We start from the raw sequence: 20,295 nt of genomic DNA, 5'->3' as shown, positions 1-20,295 counted from the left end.
GGTGCTCCCAGACCCTGGCACCTATCGCTAGTCAGTAAGTGAGACCTGCTGCGTAGCAGTTCCACTAGCTGAAAATGGTTCATTTCTTCCTGCTTTACATTTTCTGAATAGTCTAACGATAGGTTTGCTTTCACATCCTTTGAGATTAGTCTTTATTTCAGACAATGCTTTCAACACTAAAAGGGTCATAAAAATAGACAGTTCCTCAGAGCTTAGAAAGAAAAACTGCTAGCCTCCCATCCTTCTCCCTCCCCCAAATTATTTGATAATGGAATGGGGAAGCTTTCCCATAATCTTTTATTTGATTTTTGCTAATATGAACCTGTCAAAGATCGTGGCGTTTCCTTACTGTGTGATGTGGAGCCAGCTGGAACCAAATAATCCACCCACATTTTCCATCATCTTTGTATTCTGATAGGAGCTTCTGCCTAGCAGAAATGAGAAAATACCTGTTCTTCCTTCCTTGCTGTCATGGTGGCCACACTGAGGCAGTTTCCTTCTTGGCTAAAGTCTGGCTAGATCTACATAAATGTGACCAGACCAGAAATAATGGGTTTTCTGCCTGGAACCCACACCCTGCTCTTATGGCAGTTCAAGAGGAAAGTAATTTAAGAAATGACACTTTCCTTTCCACTCACTGCCCCAAAGAAATACTTTCAGGGATAAATTAGGAAAATTCCTCCTTTGGCTTGAAGATGGAGAGATTTGGATCTGTAAAAAATACCTTCCTTCACCCTCAACCTTACTCCTACAGAAAGGAGAAACACTGCTTTTATGTGAGCAGGTGTGGACCTGCTTACCAGAGAACACGAGTAACTTCTGTTACAATTTAGACTGTACTCTTCCTAACAAAAGCATCTACAAGGGTGGGCAGCCAGTGCAAAATACAGCCCCTCAGCCCTTTGGTTTCGAGGCCTGATGGCTCTGCAACTGGAGGAAAGAATCTCTCCTGTTTTGCTTTCCCGTTTCCAGACTCTCTTTTGGTCTGTATTGCATCTGTTTTAAGCATTAATGTTTTGCATGTGATATCTCTCAAAGTCTAATCCATCGCTATGGACCCACCTAGTGACGGCTTTATAGATTCTTTATATTCATAAAGGCACTTCACGCTTATCTTTTCATTAATTTTGTTAGGTTTGTACTTTTTTTGCTGTTTGATATTGATCACAGTACACAAACTGAATGCTTTCTATGAATACTGAGAAAACAATGACACTGACGTGGTTACCTGTGAATAAAGGCATAAGTACAGGGAGTATAGTCACACTGTTAAGGAGATGACCTCAAATATTATAGATGTATTTTAGATCACCAGAAGTAAGAAATGTCCATAGTCTAAATGTGAGAAAACATTTACTCACTGGTATGGGAATGGAAATGGTCAGTGTCGGCTTCCAGTTTCAAATGATGCCATGAGACCTGTATGTGTTGCTTACAGGGGTCCTCTTCTGTGTCGTAACTGACTTGGTGAACGGGGTAAGTCTGAACGCATCTCTAGACACACAAACTGTAAAGAATTGGGCAATGTGCTATGGCTTTCAGTGATAAACTACTGCCGCGTTGCTTTGTGCAGTGATCTATGGGATTTGTGGACAACGAGAAACGGCTCAGCAACATCTGACTCTTCAGCTACGGATGCTGAATATCTGAAAATCCTAGACAAGTGCTCCTGGTTTATGCAAAGAGGGACTGTGAGGTCAAGCTAATGCAACAAAGATGCAAGGGATTCACTGTCCACGTGATGTGGGATTCAGTTAGGCACATGTAATAGGCCTGTTGCCTTTGTACTGCCCATGTAGATGGGGGTGAGCCTCTTTCTCTTGTTCCTGGTGTTCTTAAACATGTGAATCTGAATAGTCCAACAGATTGTTTCTCAGAGGTTTGCTCGCTGTAGTCCTCCCCATGTAGTATACTCACTGTGTAGCTGCATATGAACAACCATTGTGGTACACAGATTTTGTGTGTAACGACCTTTAAAAATACAGTAGTAAGAATTTTTCATTGAATATCCTGTATTTTAGGGATAGGTCATGTTGCAGGTGCTGCGTGGATATCGGAGAGAGTGGGAGGGAGGCTGTGTGTATTTACCAATCGTGAAAGCAGTGTTCGCAGTTAAAATTCTAATGCAAGTCCAACCATGTACAGAGACTATCAAAACTCTTACATGGTGGCTTAATCTCGCAAAGTCCTTGGCCCAGTTGCTTGATGCGGAAAGCTATAGTTCCCTCATCTTTAGCGAGCCGATGCCATTTCGTACCTCCTTCACAAAGACAGGCTCTGTTTTTATAGACTCCCTTGGTAAATCAACGTACGGTGAAAGTGTATCAACCCCTGAGGGCTTACCGAGTCTAGGGGATGGACTTGGTTCCAAGTTGTTTGAAGACTTGGTATGCACTGCCCAGTAGACAGTATTAGGAAGGGGAGGGTGCTGTTGGAAGGGGTGTGGCTTAAAACTGGAGGATGTCATGATAATTGTTAGCTAGGAATGCAAGAGAACCCCATCCAAAACAAGCATAGCGTCTTGAGGATGGAGTTGGTCTGCTGAAATTACAAGCAGTAAATTCAGATATTTTCTCAAAGGCTGTCCACATCAAGTTTGTAAATAATTTTTCCCTCAGTACTGTATCTTAGTATTGTAACACACAATAATAGGTAAGAAGGATAATGAGTTTGCTGAGAAACCAAATTATTTCCTTGTCATACTCTGTCACAGAAGACTTAAGAGGGAAATCTAACTTCTAGTCATTCTTTTGCAATATTGAGGATTAGCTACTGTCAAAGAAAGAAGTGAAGGAAAAGTAGGTGCTAAACTCATCAAATGAAGAGCAACAGAGTACCAGGTAAAGTTAGACGTATCAAAATGTGCTACTGGAAATTGATGGTGAGCTCAAATAGGGCTGCTAACCTAATAGGTAATCTTTCCTTTAATATTGGCTTCTAACCTGTAGGGTTGGAGAAAGCAATTTTGCTGCTTCTCTTTAATTGAACAGAAGAATTGATATTGAGAATTAGTCTAATGAATTTTCTTTCCTTACTTGATAAATTGGTTGAAATAGTAATAAAATATAAAATTAGAAGACATGTAGATGGGTATTGTGATACCACAGCTATTCATCAGCATAGCTCTTGTAAAGAAAAATTATGTATAATGATAATTCCTTAAACTTGTCAACAAACAGTAAAAGACAATCATTATTTTTTTTCCCCTTTAAAGAAAGTTTTGGAAAATGACCTTCACAAGGGGCTATTAGAAAAGTGGTTGTGGGATAGGAGTACTTTCAAGAATTAGATAGTCCTCTTGGGGACAGAAGACAAAACTAGAAGTGTATTACCAATGTTTGGTGTAGGAAAACAACAACAGCAGTATCCAAAGTCTGAGTGCTGAAGGTGATGTTTCACACAGATATATTAATGGATTGAAAATGAGTGCGACCAGCGGTACAGAAACATTTGTATCTGAGGCAGAATCATGCAAGTGGGGGCTGAAGAAGATAGTAGAGGGCTCCATGCAGGAAGATGGGCAGGTTGCCTACACAAGCCTGGTGTTGACAAATGCAGAGTATTGCACATCAGGTGGAAAAATGGATGTGACAATGCTCACTGCTCTGTTCTACCGTAACTGTGACCACTTGGGAATGTAAGGGAAGACTACCTATGTCTCCTTATGGAATACTTCATCAAAGTAGGTGGAATGATCCAAAGACAAGATCCAGTTGTCGAAAATAATTTAAGAGATAATGCTGAAAATACTAGACTGGCATATGTCAGTAGCAAGCCCTTTCCTGCAACACAGTTCCTTGCGGGTTAGGCCACCTGAAGAATGTATACAGCAGAAACAGAAGAGATTTAAAGAGAAGCAGTGCAATTTTTAATCTTGAATAGACTGACTTCTATATGAGGAAGAAGCTAAGAGACTGTTCAGAGAAAAGATAAATAATGAAAACAGAAGTTTATGAAATAAAAGAAAGGAAGATCAGTTACTCTTTTTCAGTTATTACAAGAACAACAAATCATTCAGTCAAATGCAAACACACAAATACAAAATAGGAAACAGTATTTTATGCAACTTGTAATTCACTTTTGGTCCAGATTTCCAGAGTATTTCCGTATCAGAGAAATAGAAGACTCGCACCTTTATCTCTGCGTTATGTGTCCAAGTACAAGATTTTGGAGTTAGCCATGAGAAAATTTGCTCTTCTCCCATCTTTGCAGACCACCCCTCTAACAGATGAGGTTCTGTAATACACGTCAGGCTCTGTCTATCCAGCTTGGCCTGCATAGCCATGGGCTCCAACCGGGGGTGCCTGAACCCGCACCGGTCAGCTGTGGTCCTCTGAGAGATGTTGTGGCCTCACGGTGCATCTTGGTTGGTGCTTTGTGGTATCAAACTCGGTAATCCACTTGCCTGTTTTTTCTGTCATGTAAAAATCGGTTTATTTTATATTTTAAGCCACTTTATACTTAGGCCAATGTTTTATGAAGTAATGTATATGCCAGAATTACAGCAACCAGCAGGAGATGGGGAATAAACTTCTCTCTCTCACTGTAGAACACTTGTGCCCGCCTTGCTTTGAAACGTCTAGGACATAATATAGTGGAAAACTGTCTCTTGTTTTGAAGCAGGCTGTAGTTTCTGTGCTTGAGGAAGAGTTCCCATTTAAATTCTGTGGTGGTTTTTTGAACTATCGTAAGAAAATTTGCTTTTATTAAATTGTATACAACTTTTTCATGCAATTAAACACAAATCTCTGGTAATGTTGTGGGCATTTTTTTAGTGGCCCTATGTGTCATAGCCCACAAATCACTCTAAAAACAGTGATTTTTTTTTTTTTTTTTTTTTTTTTTTTTTAGAGATTGTAGTCACAAAGTTCTGTATGATTGCTTTTGTGCCAAAAGCTTGTCCTGACTGCAGACAGCAGGTTTTAACTTTGACTGCAGTATTGGGACCCCTCGGAGAAATTTATGGCAAGTTGAAAAAAAAAAAAAAAAAAGGCCAGTTTTTTTTTTTTTTTTAAAAAAAAAAAAGGTAGGGGTGTCTGTCTCCTTTTATTTTCCACTCAATTTGCACTTCTGGAGACACCTGCTGCCTTTCTATTGCTAGCTCAGAATTCATTAGAAAACAAGTTTCACCTGTGACATTCTCACATGTGGAATCTTTGCTCAGATTTTGAACCACACTGCTCTCAAGAAAGGGCAGTGGCTGCATGCAAATACCAGGAGAGATGGTTGACAGGATTGCTCGTTTGGGGGCAAAAGCTAAAAAGGTATGTACGGGTGTGATTTTGTTTCCTGAAAATGTGTCAAAAGACTATCTCTGAGATCTGATGTGGTGACATTCACTGTTTCCGCATTTTGACATTTTTCTCTGTATGCCTCAGGCTGTTAACGTGCAGAAGTTATCTAATTTATTTTGTTTTATTTATTGGGCAGGGGTCAGGCACTTGGTAAATTATGGACTGCGTTCTCAGTGAATCAAAATATTTAGGTTGCTTGTGAGGTTCAGTCCTTGGCATCGTGTCACTAATTACTTCTACACAACTCTGAAATAATGACAAAAGGAAAATGCATCAACAAAGAAAGTGAAATTAAACTTTGTAAAACAAAACAAAAGCCACATCAGAAATAGAAAATGTTATTTCAGGGGAAAAGCGGGTGACCAAATGCGCAGTCTGGATTCAGTACAATGTTCTATGGCAAGAGAAGAGACACTCAGGTTTGGATCTTCTCCAGGCAGAGGAAAATTTATGACACAAATTTTCTTTGATAAACATTCCTGAGAAACTTCTTTGTATTTTAATCTTAATGAATGTTTGTCTCAATCCAGTGGTGTGTGTGTTTTTTTTCTTTCTTGGGGGTTGGCTGTGGTTTTTTATATCTCCTTTCTGATTCTTTTATATTCTGAATATACCTCAGTGGCAATCTGTCTTGCTTACAGGCTAATTGGTAGTAGCAGGTAGTCAACCCTGTACCTGGACTGCATTAGGGCTTTTGAAGAGTGTCCCCAGACATTCTGATTTTCCCATACTTATGCTTCGGAATACTGTAGCAGTATTTTCTCGTTTTTTCCCCATGCAAAGTGCAGAAGCATTCCCAGGGGCCTTCAGCACGCTGGCCCGGCAATGTTTCTAGCCTCTAGCTGTCCCATGTAATGAGAGATGAGAAGCAAGAGTTAAGCCGCCATAGGAACAGCAATAACAACAGGCCATTGGTCTATTTTATACCCTACTTACACATTTATTTCTCTGTAATAGAGGCTGAATTGGAACCTGTGTGTTGGAAGTAGGAGTTCAGCTTTTTGCTTTGACAGAACCAAATGGCATTAGTTTTGCTTTTACTCAAAAGTGGAAAATCACTCATAAAACTGCATTAGAACACCGTTAAAATAAATGATTGGGTATGGTGTGCCTTTGTAACTTTATAAATGAAACATAACTCTACATAACTCATTGATTGCTGTTCCAGTGTGCAAAGTGTAAGATGTAGCAACATGGTTTATAACAGAGATGCATTTAATGTCATTAGAATTGTCGCTTAATTTACAGTTTGATCTTCCCGGTGACATGTATAACAAGTTAAATATCAGTAAAGTGCATTTAATAAACACTAATTTGTATTAGTCTTATCGTGGACCGTATACGTAATGTAGAGAACTTGTGTGTAGTACTGTAGAAAGGGAATATATTTACAAATTTGTTCTGAATTTAAAAACCATACATTTCAGCATCTATATTTTTGGAAACATTTACTAGATAGCAGTTACATGAATTCTTATGATTATATAGACTAAAAAGCAATAAAATACATGAACAATTTACAGAATGTAAGAATGTTACCTTTTTTGTGTTCTTCAGCTAATTACAATTGCAGTCTAAACTGTAAACTGGTTCACATAGAGGATATTTCTTACAAAAGACCTCATTCTTCATTGCTTTTCCAGTACGAAGGCAATAGAAGTATATATTGGAAGTATTTTATATTCCCACTTTTTCTCTAATCCAATGGAGTATATGAAATAAAGTCATGCCCACTGCAAAACAACTCCATCCGATTAGCTGAGGGTGGCTGTAGTCCTATGCTAAAAGTGTAATAAAAGGCCATAATGGCACTAACAGACAACGGCTTCTAGTGAAGAGAGTCAGACAGTAGATGCACCTGTGGGCGTGGAGAATTTTGATTGCAAACAGCAGAGCAAAGCTCATGACCGCAAGAGGAAGGGTGGAATGCCTTCACATAGTGCGTAGGGCAAGGTAATGTGGATTATTCCAAAATGCCCTTGTGCTTTTAATTGTGTGATGCTTGTTTTGCATCAGACAATCAATGGAAGCAAATCTGTTTGCTGTAAGCCTGGCGTCCTTGGCGCACAGGTTAGCAGGAGCAGACTATAGTGGAAAAAGCAGTCAGATTAGAAATACCGAGACAAAACGTCATGACTAATCCTGTTCAGTGGTGAAGTTAAAAAAAGAGAATTGTTACCGGAGAAGCGATGAGAATGTGATGATAAAACCTTCAAGAATTATATTGAGACACATGCAGAAAGACCAGCTGGGTTAAGCAGAAAGATCTCAATTTCCGTGCACTCGGAATCACGCTCAACGATTATCTACTTTTACAAATAGATTGAAGTTGTGGTTTTGGGATACTTAGGCTCTGAAGCTTATGTTTGGCTATGAAATGGCAAACCGCCTGTTCAAAAGCGGCTCGATCTCTACCAACCGCTCCTCTGCACATGCACCACGGCTAAAGGGAGTAGTTTCCTTTTGATGGGAGTTGGTTACCTGTATGAGATGAGTTGGGTTCGTTGTCGGGTATATTGTGGCAGGCATTTACATGTTCGTAACAGTCGTAGGAAATGGCACCAAGGAGGAACATTCCTGCTGGCATTGTCAGCCGAGAGGCTGAAGATCAGACGGGCACTGACAGAAAACAGGCCTGTCACTCGGAAAAGAATCACCCCGATCAGGATGGAGGCAGAGCAGGGAGACTGCACCTAAGGTGAGGCTGTGGGCTTCGGTCAGGACGGTACATTCCGTGCAAAACAACTGTGCTGAAAAAAGAATGTAGGAAAAAAAAGACTTAGAGCAACAGGTTCCTGTTTTTGTAACATTTTATATTCAGAACCTTAACAAGAAACTGCAAATTTTAAATCTAGTTAGCTTCTTAAATCATGTCAAGCATGGTTCCTGTCCATGGATGTGCTCTCTACTTTTGTGACTTTTTTTTTTTAAACTGTCCTGTTTTTATTTAATTTTTTTTTTTCAAGCTGCTTCTGTGCAGACCAAGGCTACTAAGACAAACAGTAAAGAGACCCTGCTAACTGACAGTATAGAGAAATAACAAAACAAGCTATACCTGAAATGAAGGAACTGGGGAGAGGGGGACACAACACAAAATGAGGAATGTGTCCTCTCTCTAATTTTTCTCATTTTCACAATTAGAAGTTACTTTTTGCCAAAATATATATGTAATTTAATTTTAAGTGTATTTACATATATGCAATTCTTTTTAAAAATACCATTTATATTATAGTTTACATTTGTATTAATTTTGAGATTCCTTTACCCTGGCAGATGCTGAGTGGACATGATCAAGGAGTGCTGACCCGCTTTCAAATAATGATTAGGAACTTTTATTGTAATAATTAGTGACCCTGAGGGAAGTTTGAATTCAAATTTTAGATGAAGGTTCAGATTTCTTCTTAAGGGTAGTGTCAGTTCTCTTTTACAGGGAGAGCTGCAGCTGGTAGGCCCTTGCTGAAACTGCAAGTAAATAGCTGATAAATGAGGGCTTCCCACTTGCAAATGAGATGGTTTTACTTTTGCTTGAAGAAATTCAATAAATTGAAAAACTCTAAATAGCAGAGAAATTTCAGTCCTCCAGACCGCCTTCTCCTTCTCAGATTTTGCTATACTATATTCAGCACTCCGTTTTGCCAACACCGAACATGCCTGATGTGGCATTTACATTCTGTAAAAAAAGCACAGATTAGTTATATTTCTAAGAGTTAACTTCTCCTCTTGACACATGTACTTAATTCCCATTAATGGAAATGGCAGCTAGGCATGCACACTGAAAGGAAAAATCTGTTCCTAAGCATATGATCCAAACCGAATTGTAGCTAAACATTTCCATACTCTGAAGTAAGCACTCATTATTTGCGAGATATTCTTCATAGTAAATGCATCAAGCCCACTCTCGTCTCCATCCGCTATCTCGTAACCTGTTCTGAAACACCCTTTCTTAGAAATCTTACAGATTTGGTCTCAGTGCTGCAGTTGTTTTGGATGTGTGCCTAAAAAAGAAAATCCAGTTAGGATCTTCAGAGTTTTGCATATTTTCTATGAGAATTTTCCAGTAAATCATTCTGTGGAACATCTTACATTTCCTTGGACTTTGTAGGTCTCTATTATTAAAACCTAGAGTGGAAACAACAAATCCCCCAAAACTCTATTCTTTTTCTTTTTTTTTTCCCCAGCACTTCTTTGACTTACTGTACTGCAGTATCTGCCACGGGCACTAGGCTGAAGCACTATCGTCTGATGATTATAAAAAAATAGATTAGTGTTTCGTTTCAGGTTTTCCTTCTGCTGGTATACTTGTGTAAAGATCTGTGGATATTGTCTATGCGGTATTCCAGAGTTATGGTATTTCTGACTTGAACTGGGTGGATAATTGATTTTTTGGTTCACCTCTTGAACTGGAGAACCATGGTAGTGACAAAAAAATCAGTTAAGCACAGAAACTCAAATAGGAGTTTATGATTCGAGTTATTTCCCCTCCCCAAAATGAAAATTGGACCTTTTCTTGTTTAGTTCAACACAAATTGTCCTGTTCTTACCCGGACTTGCTTATTTGGGGCATCCCATAAGGGAGGAAAAGCAAGAGACATGCAGATTCACTGAACTGCTGGGGAGGGGTGGGGGAGGTTTCATTTTTCTTGTCAGTTGAAGATATTTGAACTTCTAGCCTGAATTCTCAGTTTGAGAAGAGAACTGAGAGGACTGAATGTGGATCTCCCAGGTTGCAAGCAGGCTTTGTAACTACGACCCGCTCAGTAAAAGGGGGCGTTGGGCCTTGCTATTACTAAAGTTTCGGGACAAGATAAAACTTCATACGTTGAAAACTGGACAGTTGTGTATTGCATCCATTTTCTGCTTTCTCAGTCAGTGATTATTTTCCCAATCCCTCAGTTTTTTCCGCTTTCTGATGCGATAGCAGCTTTTGTGACATGTCCTGGCGATTTCCAAAAAGCAAGCCTTAAGGTTGATACGCGATGATTTGTAGAGAGGTTTCAGAGATTCCCTCAAAGCGCTTGTTTAACTTGCTTTTTCTCCTTCATGTGATTGCAGCTGAATTTACTGTGAGAACATAATTTTATCAAGAAGTCCCTACACTAGACTGTTAATAATCCAATAATAACAATGCAGTGATACAGTAATACAATATTAATACAATAGTAACTTTTTTTCTCCTTTTTGGACCCAACTCTGTTTCCCCTTACTCAGCGGGGAAAGGGAGCTCAGTGGTTGCAGAAAACATAAAATGAAGGAAACTGGGAAGCAGGGGCAGGTACCTGAGCACAAAATGTATTGGGGTAAAAGTAAACCAGGGCAAGGGAAAAGAAGGGTTCATGTCAGGAGCATTCAGGGGAGTGATCTCCACTTCCTTCCTTTCTTCCTTTTCGTCTCCCCTTTTGAGCCCCCCATCTTGCTCAGTTATCTTTGTTTTCTCCCCTGCACATTTCTTTGCCCCCCCCCCCCCCCCTTTTATTATGTCTCTTTCTACTTCTTCCTAGTCTGGCCACTGTCCTCTTCCATAATTCCTGAGGTTGGTGGAGATTGCTCTGGTTTATAATCATATTAGCTGGGAGCCGGCAACCAAGGAGCCCCGTTGTGGTAGGCATAATCCCAGGTTGCAGGAGTATGCGGTCACTGCCCTGAAAAAGCTCGAGTAGGAAATGATATTGGAAGGGGTGAATGTGTGTGAGCAGACGAGGGAAGGACGTGGTAGAAGAAGGGCAGCTGTGGAGCTGAGCTGAGCTGAAAGAAGGATGTGAGGTTGGGGAGCTGAGTGGGGCTAACGTGCAGTCAAAATGTGATAGTCCTGTTCCACCAAAACTGTTGAAAGATTTTGAATCAAAGGTCGTCTTAATTTTCCTCCAGCTGAGGCTTCTGAGTGACTTCTGCCTGCAAACTTCTCCCAGGGCCAAGTGTTGGGAAATAGGGGAAGCAAAGCAAGAAGTGGCAGAGGAGGCACGCTGTTTATGGACGGGCAATGGTGCATCCAGGGGAGAACGAAAGACCAAGGCAAGGGGCCGCACAAATGTGAATACAGCACTGAAGTATGTTTTAAGCAAATAGTAGGTGTAAAAGGAACGGCTTTGTGGGGGGGAACAAGCTGAAATGTGCGGCACATTTCAGCAGCGTAAGGGCCGTTGTCGGCTGTGAGGCACGTGGGATCTTTGTTTCTCATCCTTTTGCTGGAGTTGGCGAACTGCGTCAACTCAGACAAGCTCCTAAGCCTGTCTGCGTCTCAGTTTCCTTATTTGAGGCCAAATTCTCCTACTAAGTAGCCTCCTACTCCACACAGAGATTTGCTGATTTGAATGGAGCCCCTGCGGAGCGAGATACTTTTCAATACAAATAAAGTTTTGGAATCGGCCCTAATTATATTTATTACCTGCAGAGGAGTAATGTGAGACTTAACATGGTTTGAGACCCTCAGATGAAAGAGAGAGTAGTTGGAATTGTTCTTTTTAATCATCTGCTGCCTTTTTAACTTCTACTTCATAGCTGCCCTAAAAGGACTAGCAACTAAATAACAACTGAAAAATCCTCGTGCGCATTAACTGGGTTTGCCAGACTCCTATGAATGGACCTCTGTGGAAAATATTCTTTGCTAGGGGCTGCTGAAGGAAGTCGGCTCACCCTGCCCCGCAGCGAGGAGCCATCAGGCCCACCCCGTGCCAGAAGCCGGCGTGGGGCAGGCTGGAGGCAGCCATCCAGGTCCTCGTCTGCCAGCCGCGGCGAAGGCGCCTTCGCCAAACTCAGCCTCGGCGTTCTTGTCTGGCGAACGGCCTCGCGCTCTTCAGGCATGGCGCGCGTAAGTCGCTAGCGGGTTTGCCGCTCGTGACGAGCGAGTCTTCTCGCTGGTGCTGCCTTCGTGCCCACACTGGGCTGATTGGCCCCTGCGTGAGCCCGCGAGTTTGTAGCACCAGTGGTGAGAGGGAAACGGAGCGAATTAAGCGGTGTAGCTGTTGGATATTAGTAAAAATAATAAGCTTTTCTGTTTGGATTTTTTTTTTTAAGCCGGTGGGCATGAAGATGTTGAGCGTTTTACGGGTGCTTTGTGTGAAGGCGTCTCTATGATTCAAAAAGTAAACTTGCTTTCTCCGCGTCACTGGGAGGGTAGGGATAAGAGGGGAAGAGAGGGGGCAGTGGACCTAATCAAACTGTTGTGAGGTCAAAACCTCGTGTTTTTTAAAGGCCCTTAATGTTGTCCAGCTGCAAATTAAAGGAGGAGGGAAAGAGGAAAAAAAAAAAAAAAAAAAGACGACGAGAGAAAGGAATTAGGGCTGGGGAAGTGGAAAGAATGGACTATAGATATGTGGCTGTGCGTGGGTGTGCGTGCATGTGTGTGCTAAAGAACAGGGAGACCAGGTTTTTGGGGGTTTTTTTCCTCTTTTTTTTCCTCTCTTTCTGGCCGGCCGGCCCGGAGCAGCCCCCGGGGGCTCGGACGGGGATCCCCTCCCGCCCGCTGCCCTCCCCGCCCTCCGGCCCCCCCGCCGGCGCGGAGCGGTGGCCCCGGGGCGGCATGTGGCGGGTCAGAGGGCCGTCACCCCGTTGCGGCCCCCCCGGCCGCCAGGTCCGGGCGTCTTGGGGGGTGCAGCCGAGGGGCTCCGCGCTTCGGGGGCTGCTCCCCCACCCCCCGGTGCACGGGAAACTGCGGGGGAGCCGCAGCGGAGGGACGGCTCTCGCTCGCCCGGGGCGGGAGGGGAGGGGGGTAAAAAGAGCAGGGGAAAAGCCCTCGCGGATGGAGGGAAAGTTGATTTTTGTTGTTGTTCGGGCGGACGGGCGGCTGCCGGCTGCCGGGCGGGCAGCGGGGCCGTGTGGCGGGGCTGGAGGAGCTGGGGGGGTGCGCGGCGCGTTGCGGGGAGCGGCAGCGGGACCTGCGGGGTGAGTGACAAGTTGTTTACAGGTTTCCTGGAAGGGGCCTCTGCTATATTTCAATCTGTCAAAGTTGCTTTTCTTCCCTCGGAACAATGCCTGATTGTTGTGCGCGGTGGATTTTTTTCTTTCTTTCTTCCCCCCCCCCCCTCCAAGAGAGAGGAAGGGGGGGGGGGGGGGGGGAGAAAGGAATGAAAATTCCCCGGAGCGCGGATGCCTTTGGTAACATTTTGATGTTGTCCAAGCTTTTCTCCCAACTCTCCCGGAGTTGATAACTGTTTCAATTCAATCACCCCGCTCTTGTGTTCTCGCCTTTCCCCGCCGATCTTCCTCAGCGCGGGGCATTCGCTCCCGCTTTGCCGGTTTGGGTGGATTGTCGGGCGCTCCCCCCCCAACCCCCCCCCCCCCCCCCCCCCCGGTGTTTAGGACACGGCAGGAGCTGGCTGCCCCGGTTTGGCGGGGCCGGGGCCGGGCAGGCGGGGGTCGGGGGGAGCCGCGCGAGCAGGCGGCCGCCAGGCGCGCTGCCCCTTTAAGAGACTGGTCAAGGAGTCCTCGCTCCGCGCGAGCCGGGAGGGAGGGAGGGAGCGGGAGGGGAGGGAGGGGAGGGGAGGGAGGGAGAAAATCAATCGGTTTAGAAGGTTCGGACTCACTTGACAGGTTCAGTTGGAGGCGACCGTAGGTGGCTGCTGTGACAAAGGGAAACTGCGCTTTTCCAGCATGCTGACTGACCCTGATTTACCTCAGGAGTTCGAAAGGTGAGTCCAGTTGGCGGGGCGGGGCGGGGGGGGGAGCATCGGGGGGAGGGGGTGTCTTTCCCCATCCCTTTTTTATTTTATTTTTTTGTGTCCCGTTTGTTTGTTGTTGTGGCGGTGTTTGTTTTTTTTATTATTATTATTATTTTTAATTCATATGAGCACGCATGTTTGCGTGTCCGTGTGCGAGCCCATCCAACTCCGGCGGCAGGCCGAGGAGATGCCCCCCCCCCCCCCCCCCCCCCCCCCAGTGCGTGTGTCCCCCCGCGCGGCACCGCGGCCGTGTCAGTTCGCTGGGCGGGGGCGGGGAGGGGCGGGGCGGGGGAGCCCCTCGCCCTCCGCCGAGCCCCGCCGGCCCCCCCCGCCGCGGCGCGGCAGCTTCGTTCCGCCGCCCCGCTCCGCCTGCCCGCCCCGGCCCGGCTGCCTGCACGGGGACCCCCGGGCGGCGGGGGATGCCCGGCGGGGGGGCTCGGCTTGCCGGCTCTCCCTGCCGTCAAACTTGGGCGGGCGCTCCGCCGAGCGCATCACCCTTTTGTTGATCTAGCGGGAGCGATGGTTTTTTTTTAGGCAAGTTAACATCCCCGGCCCTCCGTCGGGAGAAGGTCCGGGGTGGGGGAAAGAGAGGGGAGGGGGAAAAAAAAGGCGGGGGGGGGAGAAAGAGAGGAAGAAAGAGAAGGGGGAAGGAAAAAAAAAAAGTAACGCAAGATACTGTTTGCCTCCAAGTCGTGGCGGGGTCCGGTGCGGGGTGAGGGAGGCGCGACCCTCTCCCCTTGCCCCAAGCAGGAGCCTTCCCCCCGGGATGAAGTTCTCGCTGTCACCGACTTGTGACCGCCGGGAGTTGAGTCCCGGTTTCCCGCGATCCGGCGCTCCCGAAGAGGTCTCGGAGCGCTTTCCCGGGCGCCCGCGGCCGTTGGTGGCCCGGCACCCCTCGGGCGGCTGCGGGAAACAATCCGAACTTTGGTTTCGTAAATAAAAGAACGCCAGGATGCGTGCTACTTAGGTCCTTCTCGTCTTCGTGAGAGCTACCTCCTGTATAAACATTTGGTTGTATCTGACTGTGCAATACGAGCTAGGTGCTAGACCAGCTGGTTAAAAATATGCTAAGTCAAGCTGTTCAGCGCTCAAACCTACTGAATTTGATAGTGAAGGCAAGAGAAAGACATTTAAAGTGGGCTGAGGAACACGCGTGCGGAGAAAGGACGGGAAAGAACGCTTGAAGTGAAAGATCAGGGAGAAATAAAATTGGGAAACATAGAAAAGAACTATTATAGCACTTTCGGTCCTCGTCCTGCGAGTAGAACGCTTCCTTACTAGAAAGTGGAATTGGCATGGTTGCACTGGTCCAGGGTTGTCTTTAATACAGTTAATTTTCCGGGCTCGCTCGGAATACTCGGCGTTTTGCTTTGGTTGGTTGTCATTACAGTAACAGAACAAAATTGGTTTTGTTCACGTGCATTGTTTTAACTTAGTTCAACTACCTGAGGAAACCGTTACTGTTTCTGGTGTCGAATCTGAGCTGGCGTCATGATCGTGCATTTGTTTTGTTCGTACAATTAATAGATTCGAGTATTTCATATGCTTCACTGAGAGGGTACATATAAATTTACAAGCAGGCGATTTCGGTTATTCTTTGAACTTTGTGATGAACTGAATACTTGTAAACTCTGTGAAGCAGAATGAAGTCCTTTCATTTTCCTGTCGGGGAACTTTTTTTTAATCTGAAGTCTCTCTGCACTAGAAGTATATATTTATATGAATTTTGTATATAAACAAATCATTTTGGACAAAACAGCTTGCTTAGAAATAGAATGAGCTTCTCTACTCTTCTCCTCCCCCCCCCAGGCGTACGTTTTGTTTTTCCCAGCTTTGCTCTTGTAAACATTCTGGTTAAATAATCAATATGCTGCTCCCCTTTTGCTATGCGGATAATAGCAAGCAGTAGAAATGGGAAGCAATAAAAATGAACCTCGGGACATATCTTTTTTTTAATATTTTTTTTATTTTAACAATTTTCCCTCTGCAGTTGAAATTGGTAATACAAGCCAGTATCTGTTAATCATTACCATTTGTTTACATTGCGTGTGTTTGACTATAGTTACACACACACACAGAGTAGATACTGTCTATGTAATAGATGTGTGTTCATCAGAAAACAGCCGTGAGGAGCCACTTTCTCCTACACAGAGATGCACAGACCCTCAGACACACATGCTCACGGAGTTCACATGCGTATATATGCATGATGCACCGATGATTGTTTTTCAGACAGTTACGGCACATTATATTCTCAGTAAACGCAGTCCTTGGAGCACATTTCTCCAGTCGCTGGGGTCCAGCGTGTTGTATCTGCATGACCGACTTCAGTTTTGTCATTACTATCCATCTCCCGCTATTGCCTTTTAAACTTGAATAGCAAATTACGAGGAGATAAAGATTTATCAGGCGAAGTTGTTTGCAGTTTGGATCTCGGAGCGTCTGTATGTATCTCAGCAGGTTATTCTTCTTTCCCTGTCGTCTTTCCCATGAGGTTTCAGTGTATCTCGGTAATCTGCGACCAGTTCAGAAACTTTCGGTCACCCCAACTGAAGGGATCTGAACCAAGGGGACTTCTCTTGTGTGTCTGTGGCCGTTATCAGGGGCCATGCACGATACACACTTGGAATGAAAATGATCCTCGGTGTCAGATGAATAAACGTTCATTAATTCATTCAGCACCGCTAGTAAATTGCATAGGTTTTGTGAATTAGCATGTATAATTAATTACCATGCCAAAAATGTGAGGGTTTTCGTCCTTTCCTGAGAAGTTACTTGCATGTCTTTATTTCTGTTTGTGGTGGTTCGGCTGCTGGATTGAGAAGAGCATGAAGATGCGTTTGCTGAGGGGGATGATGTTTGCAGAAACGTGGGAAGAAATTATAACCGGAATCTGCTCCGATTGTTGTGCAGGGAAAGGATAACTTCTGGGACGTACTTTGTGATGTACCTGTGGCACTCTGAATTGGCTTTAAAGGTCTTGAAACGAGTAACTTTTCTGTTGTTTGGGTTTTCTTTCTTTAAAAAAAAAAGACGGGTCATTATACAGAAGTATAACAAGTATGGCTCAAATAGAAAGAAAGTTTACTTCATTGAGGAAAAGGTAGAGGCAACACAGCCAGAACCATCGCAGACAGCTGTGAGATTTACAGAATTATAAAATATCAGAAATGCCCAGCATAAAGTTTTAATGTCTTAGTAAAATCAGATAAATGAAAAATAGATAAAGTGACTGCTTAACAATGTCCCTAGTGTATGGAATGTTCTTAAACCCAAATTAATTACTGCATATTTACATTTCTCTGTAGACTGAGAGAGGCTGCGGTAGGCATCCAGACAGAGTGACATCCTTTCTCTTGTTCATTCGTTTCTCCTTTTCTTTCTCTCTCTTTTTTTTTTTTTTTTATTTTTAGCATGCCGGTTTAAGGTAAAGAGGTATGAAATGTTTGTGGAAGAAGGAAAGATGGGTTAATGCTTCCACAGGAAAAAAGGAAGAGCTAGAAAAGACAAAAGGTGTGGATGGGAATGGTGGGGATGGGGACAGTGGAACAAGTTTAACATTTCGAGCCACCAGTTCTGCGCGCTCGAAACGTTCTCTGTGCTATTGACTAGCTTGTAGAAAGGAAAGGCTCAAGGATGTAAAGCAAGCCTCTGCTGGGAGGAAAAAAATATACTTAGCTGCTTCACTGCTGCACTGCACGAGTCATTTCAGACTCCCACTGAATTTATTTTGGGGTTGTACCAACAGTGTCAAATGGAGAAATCATTTTCCTAAAAGGAAACTTTGCGTATTCCTAAGTGCTTTTCTTAGCTAAAGTTACCCTAAAAGCTTTCTTCTGCTGCTGCGTATGCTGAGAATTCTGGAGAAAGAATAATACCTTTCTATTAACAGGCTTGCTCAGAATGACGTCCCACTCTCCTAAAATCTGCCTGTAGAAGTAAGAGTGATTATTCCCTCATTTAACAGAAAACAATGATATTTCTTTTATGTCGAGCTGAATAGTTTTTACCTTCCACGGAGATGTTTTGAGAAAAGGAGTTTATTGCTTACGTTTTGTGGTTCCAGGGGTCTGGGATCTGAAGAAAAAATACAGTGCCAGTTAAAGTTTCAGATACTGGGTTTTCGCAGTGACAAAAATTAAAAGGATTTTATTTCTCTGAGATAAGGCTGAAGGAACTGATGCGCTTGCAGACTCCTTGTTAATGTCCTGCGTGTGCTAATTTCATTTGTTGTGCTTAGTGAGGAAGAAGTTGACTGTTACAGATTATGGATTTTAATGAACATCTCAATAATTTACCAGTTGTTAAATTGTGGACTAGACTTGGAAGGCAAAAGCCCAAATGAGAGAGCTGACGAGTGACACACCAGCCCGCACAATTCGACTGTTGTATTCACTGCATTTGAATCAAATCGGGAGTTTGGCATTACTAATTCTGGGTGACTGGCTCGTCATATGCATTCAAGGAGTTAATTAAAACACACACAACACATACACACACTCTCCCATCAAGCATCTTGCGATGTTTACGTGCTTAGTGTGTTTGACTGGTACCTTTAGATAGGAGAGGAATTGTTTTTCCTTCTCTTGCTGTCCAGAGATCTTAAATATATAACTAGTTTACAAAATATTTACTACTTCTCGGGGAGCTTTTAATGAGCGTTTGTGGCTTTATCGTTTAGGACGCGTGTAGTATCTGGTTGAATTACTTAAATGTGAAGCTCCCTGATAGGATAGGCATACGTGTCTGTGTAATGTGATCTATCTGTAGCTGTATTAAATACACTTTTATGGTATTTTTACAGGAAAAAGAGTATCTGTTCCCGAGGCAGATTTATAGTTTCTTCACATGCTTTTCATACTGTGCTTAAAGAAACCCCGAACAATCTCTTAATATCGACTAGGATACATGCAGGTTTGCGTGTCAGAGACCTCTGCCTTCACAACTCTTGCAGAAGTCAGTTTGACATCCTCTTGGCTTTCTATTTTTTTTTTATTAATTTCTTGCTCAGGCCTGGTCATGGCATAATTAACTCCTAAGTGGAGGGGGGGAAAACATGTTGTCGTGTAGTATCTGTGCACACTGGAAATGCTCAATGCCTGTGAATTCTGCTACTGCAGTCAAGAGAAAAAGAAATGCTCGCAGCAATTAATCGATAGCTGTAGTATGTCTCTGCTGATGGCAAGGAGCTTGTTTATTAAGTAGCATCCTTAGAAGCAAAGCGCTCTTCCCTTTTAAAGTATCTGTGGATTTTTACCTAACGTGGAAAATGTGTGAAGTGTCCTGTACTTCCAATGGAAGGTAGAATTATGTTGTACTGGAGTGTGTTAAAAACTGTGCTGCAGATGAAGCAAACCCTCGCCACGTTATTGTATCACCTGAACCAGAACTTCTCGGACTTTTGAAATGGGTTGCGTTTTTCTCCTGAGCTTTTGGCTTTGGTCGTTGGGCGAGGGCGAGCGACTGGGCGCGCTGTACCTGACAGGGATTTACGGCGTTTGTACCTTCTGCATCCCCTCCCGCAGACCCCCTGGCGAAACCCCGACGCCGTAAAGTTTCCGTCCATGCCTGTGCCGAGGGTTGCGATGCCAGCCTGCGGTCTGCCACGTGTCCCACTGCTCCTACAGCCAACCGAGGGGCTGGCGGGGTCCGAGGGGCTTGTGCCTTGGGCGGGGGGCAGCGAGGAGGGAGCCCCACGCCACGGCCTCCTCCACGTGCGAGACGCCGGTGTCGCCTCCACGCCGGGCCTTGGCCAGCCCGGGAAGCCGGGACGCTCTGGGGGTTGCTCCTCAGCCCACATGTCCTTGTGACAGCGTGTGGTTCCACGCGTGGTTGGTGGGAGAGAGCGAATTTAGAGAAGATTTTGGAAGAGTTTTGGTGAGCGCTGCTTGCAGGGACCGCGGTGCTTGAAAGGAATGTAAGGAGTGAATGGAAATTGTGAGATGTGCGGTGGCAATTCAGAGAAGCCGTCTGTCTCTCTTTAGGTGCAACACTTAATTTATTTTTTAGACAGGAAAAGAAGGAAAGGAGGCATGAGTTGAATTCTGGTTGCTAGAATTGTCGGATGTTAATGTGAAGTTCAGGAGCATGAGAGGTGCTGCCTGTGGTATTGGGGAGGTTGGTTGTTTTGAAAGACATTTTTAAACATTTTCCTACCCTGTATTTTTGATCTGGCATGTCACTTCTCTTCAACTTGTCCTTTTGTCAGGTTGTTTTAGGCTAAAAAAAAAAATTCAACATGCTGAAGTGAAAATGAGAAAAAGCTTGGGGCTCGCTTTGAAAGTTTGAAATGGCTTTGACCTTATTTCCCTTAAAAGTATTGTGGGATTAATCAGGTAATAATTACA

General features: G+C 44.1%; 1 protein-coding gene across 11 annotated transcripts in view; it reads left to right on the top strand.

Moving 5' to 3' along the window:
* SOX5 (SRY-box transcription factor 5) overlaps window positions 1-20,295 on the top strand; it is a 649,868-nt gene that overhangs the window by 342,854 nt on the left and 286,719 nt on the right. For 10 of the 11 annotated variants that reach the window (XM_075439940.1, XM_075439932.1, XM_075439927.1 and 7 more), the window contains one exon: window positions 13,821-13,918. The exons of the other annotated variant lie outside the window; for it this stretch is intronic. In XM_075439940.1, the coding sequence (XP_075296055.1) occupies window positions 13,881-13,918 (38 nt within the window). In that variant the 5' untranslated portion in view covers window positions 13,821-13,880. The remainder of the gene's footprint in view (window positions 1-13,820; window positions 13,919-20,295) is intronic. 11 annotated transcript variants of the gene reach the window in all.

The sequence above is a fragment of the Opisthocomus hoazin genome, chromosome 1 (assembly GCF_030867145.1).
Source record: "Opisthocomus hoazin isolate bOpiHoa1 chromosome 1, bOpiHoa1.hap1, whole genome shotgun sequence".
NCBI lineage: Eukaryota > Metazoa > Chordata > Aves > Opisthocomiformes > Opisthocomidae > Opisthocomus > Opisthocomus hoazin.
This window is presented reverse-complemented; position numbering and strand designations above follow the sequence as displayed.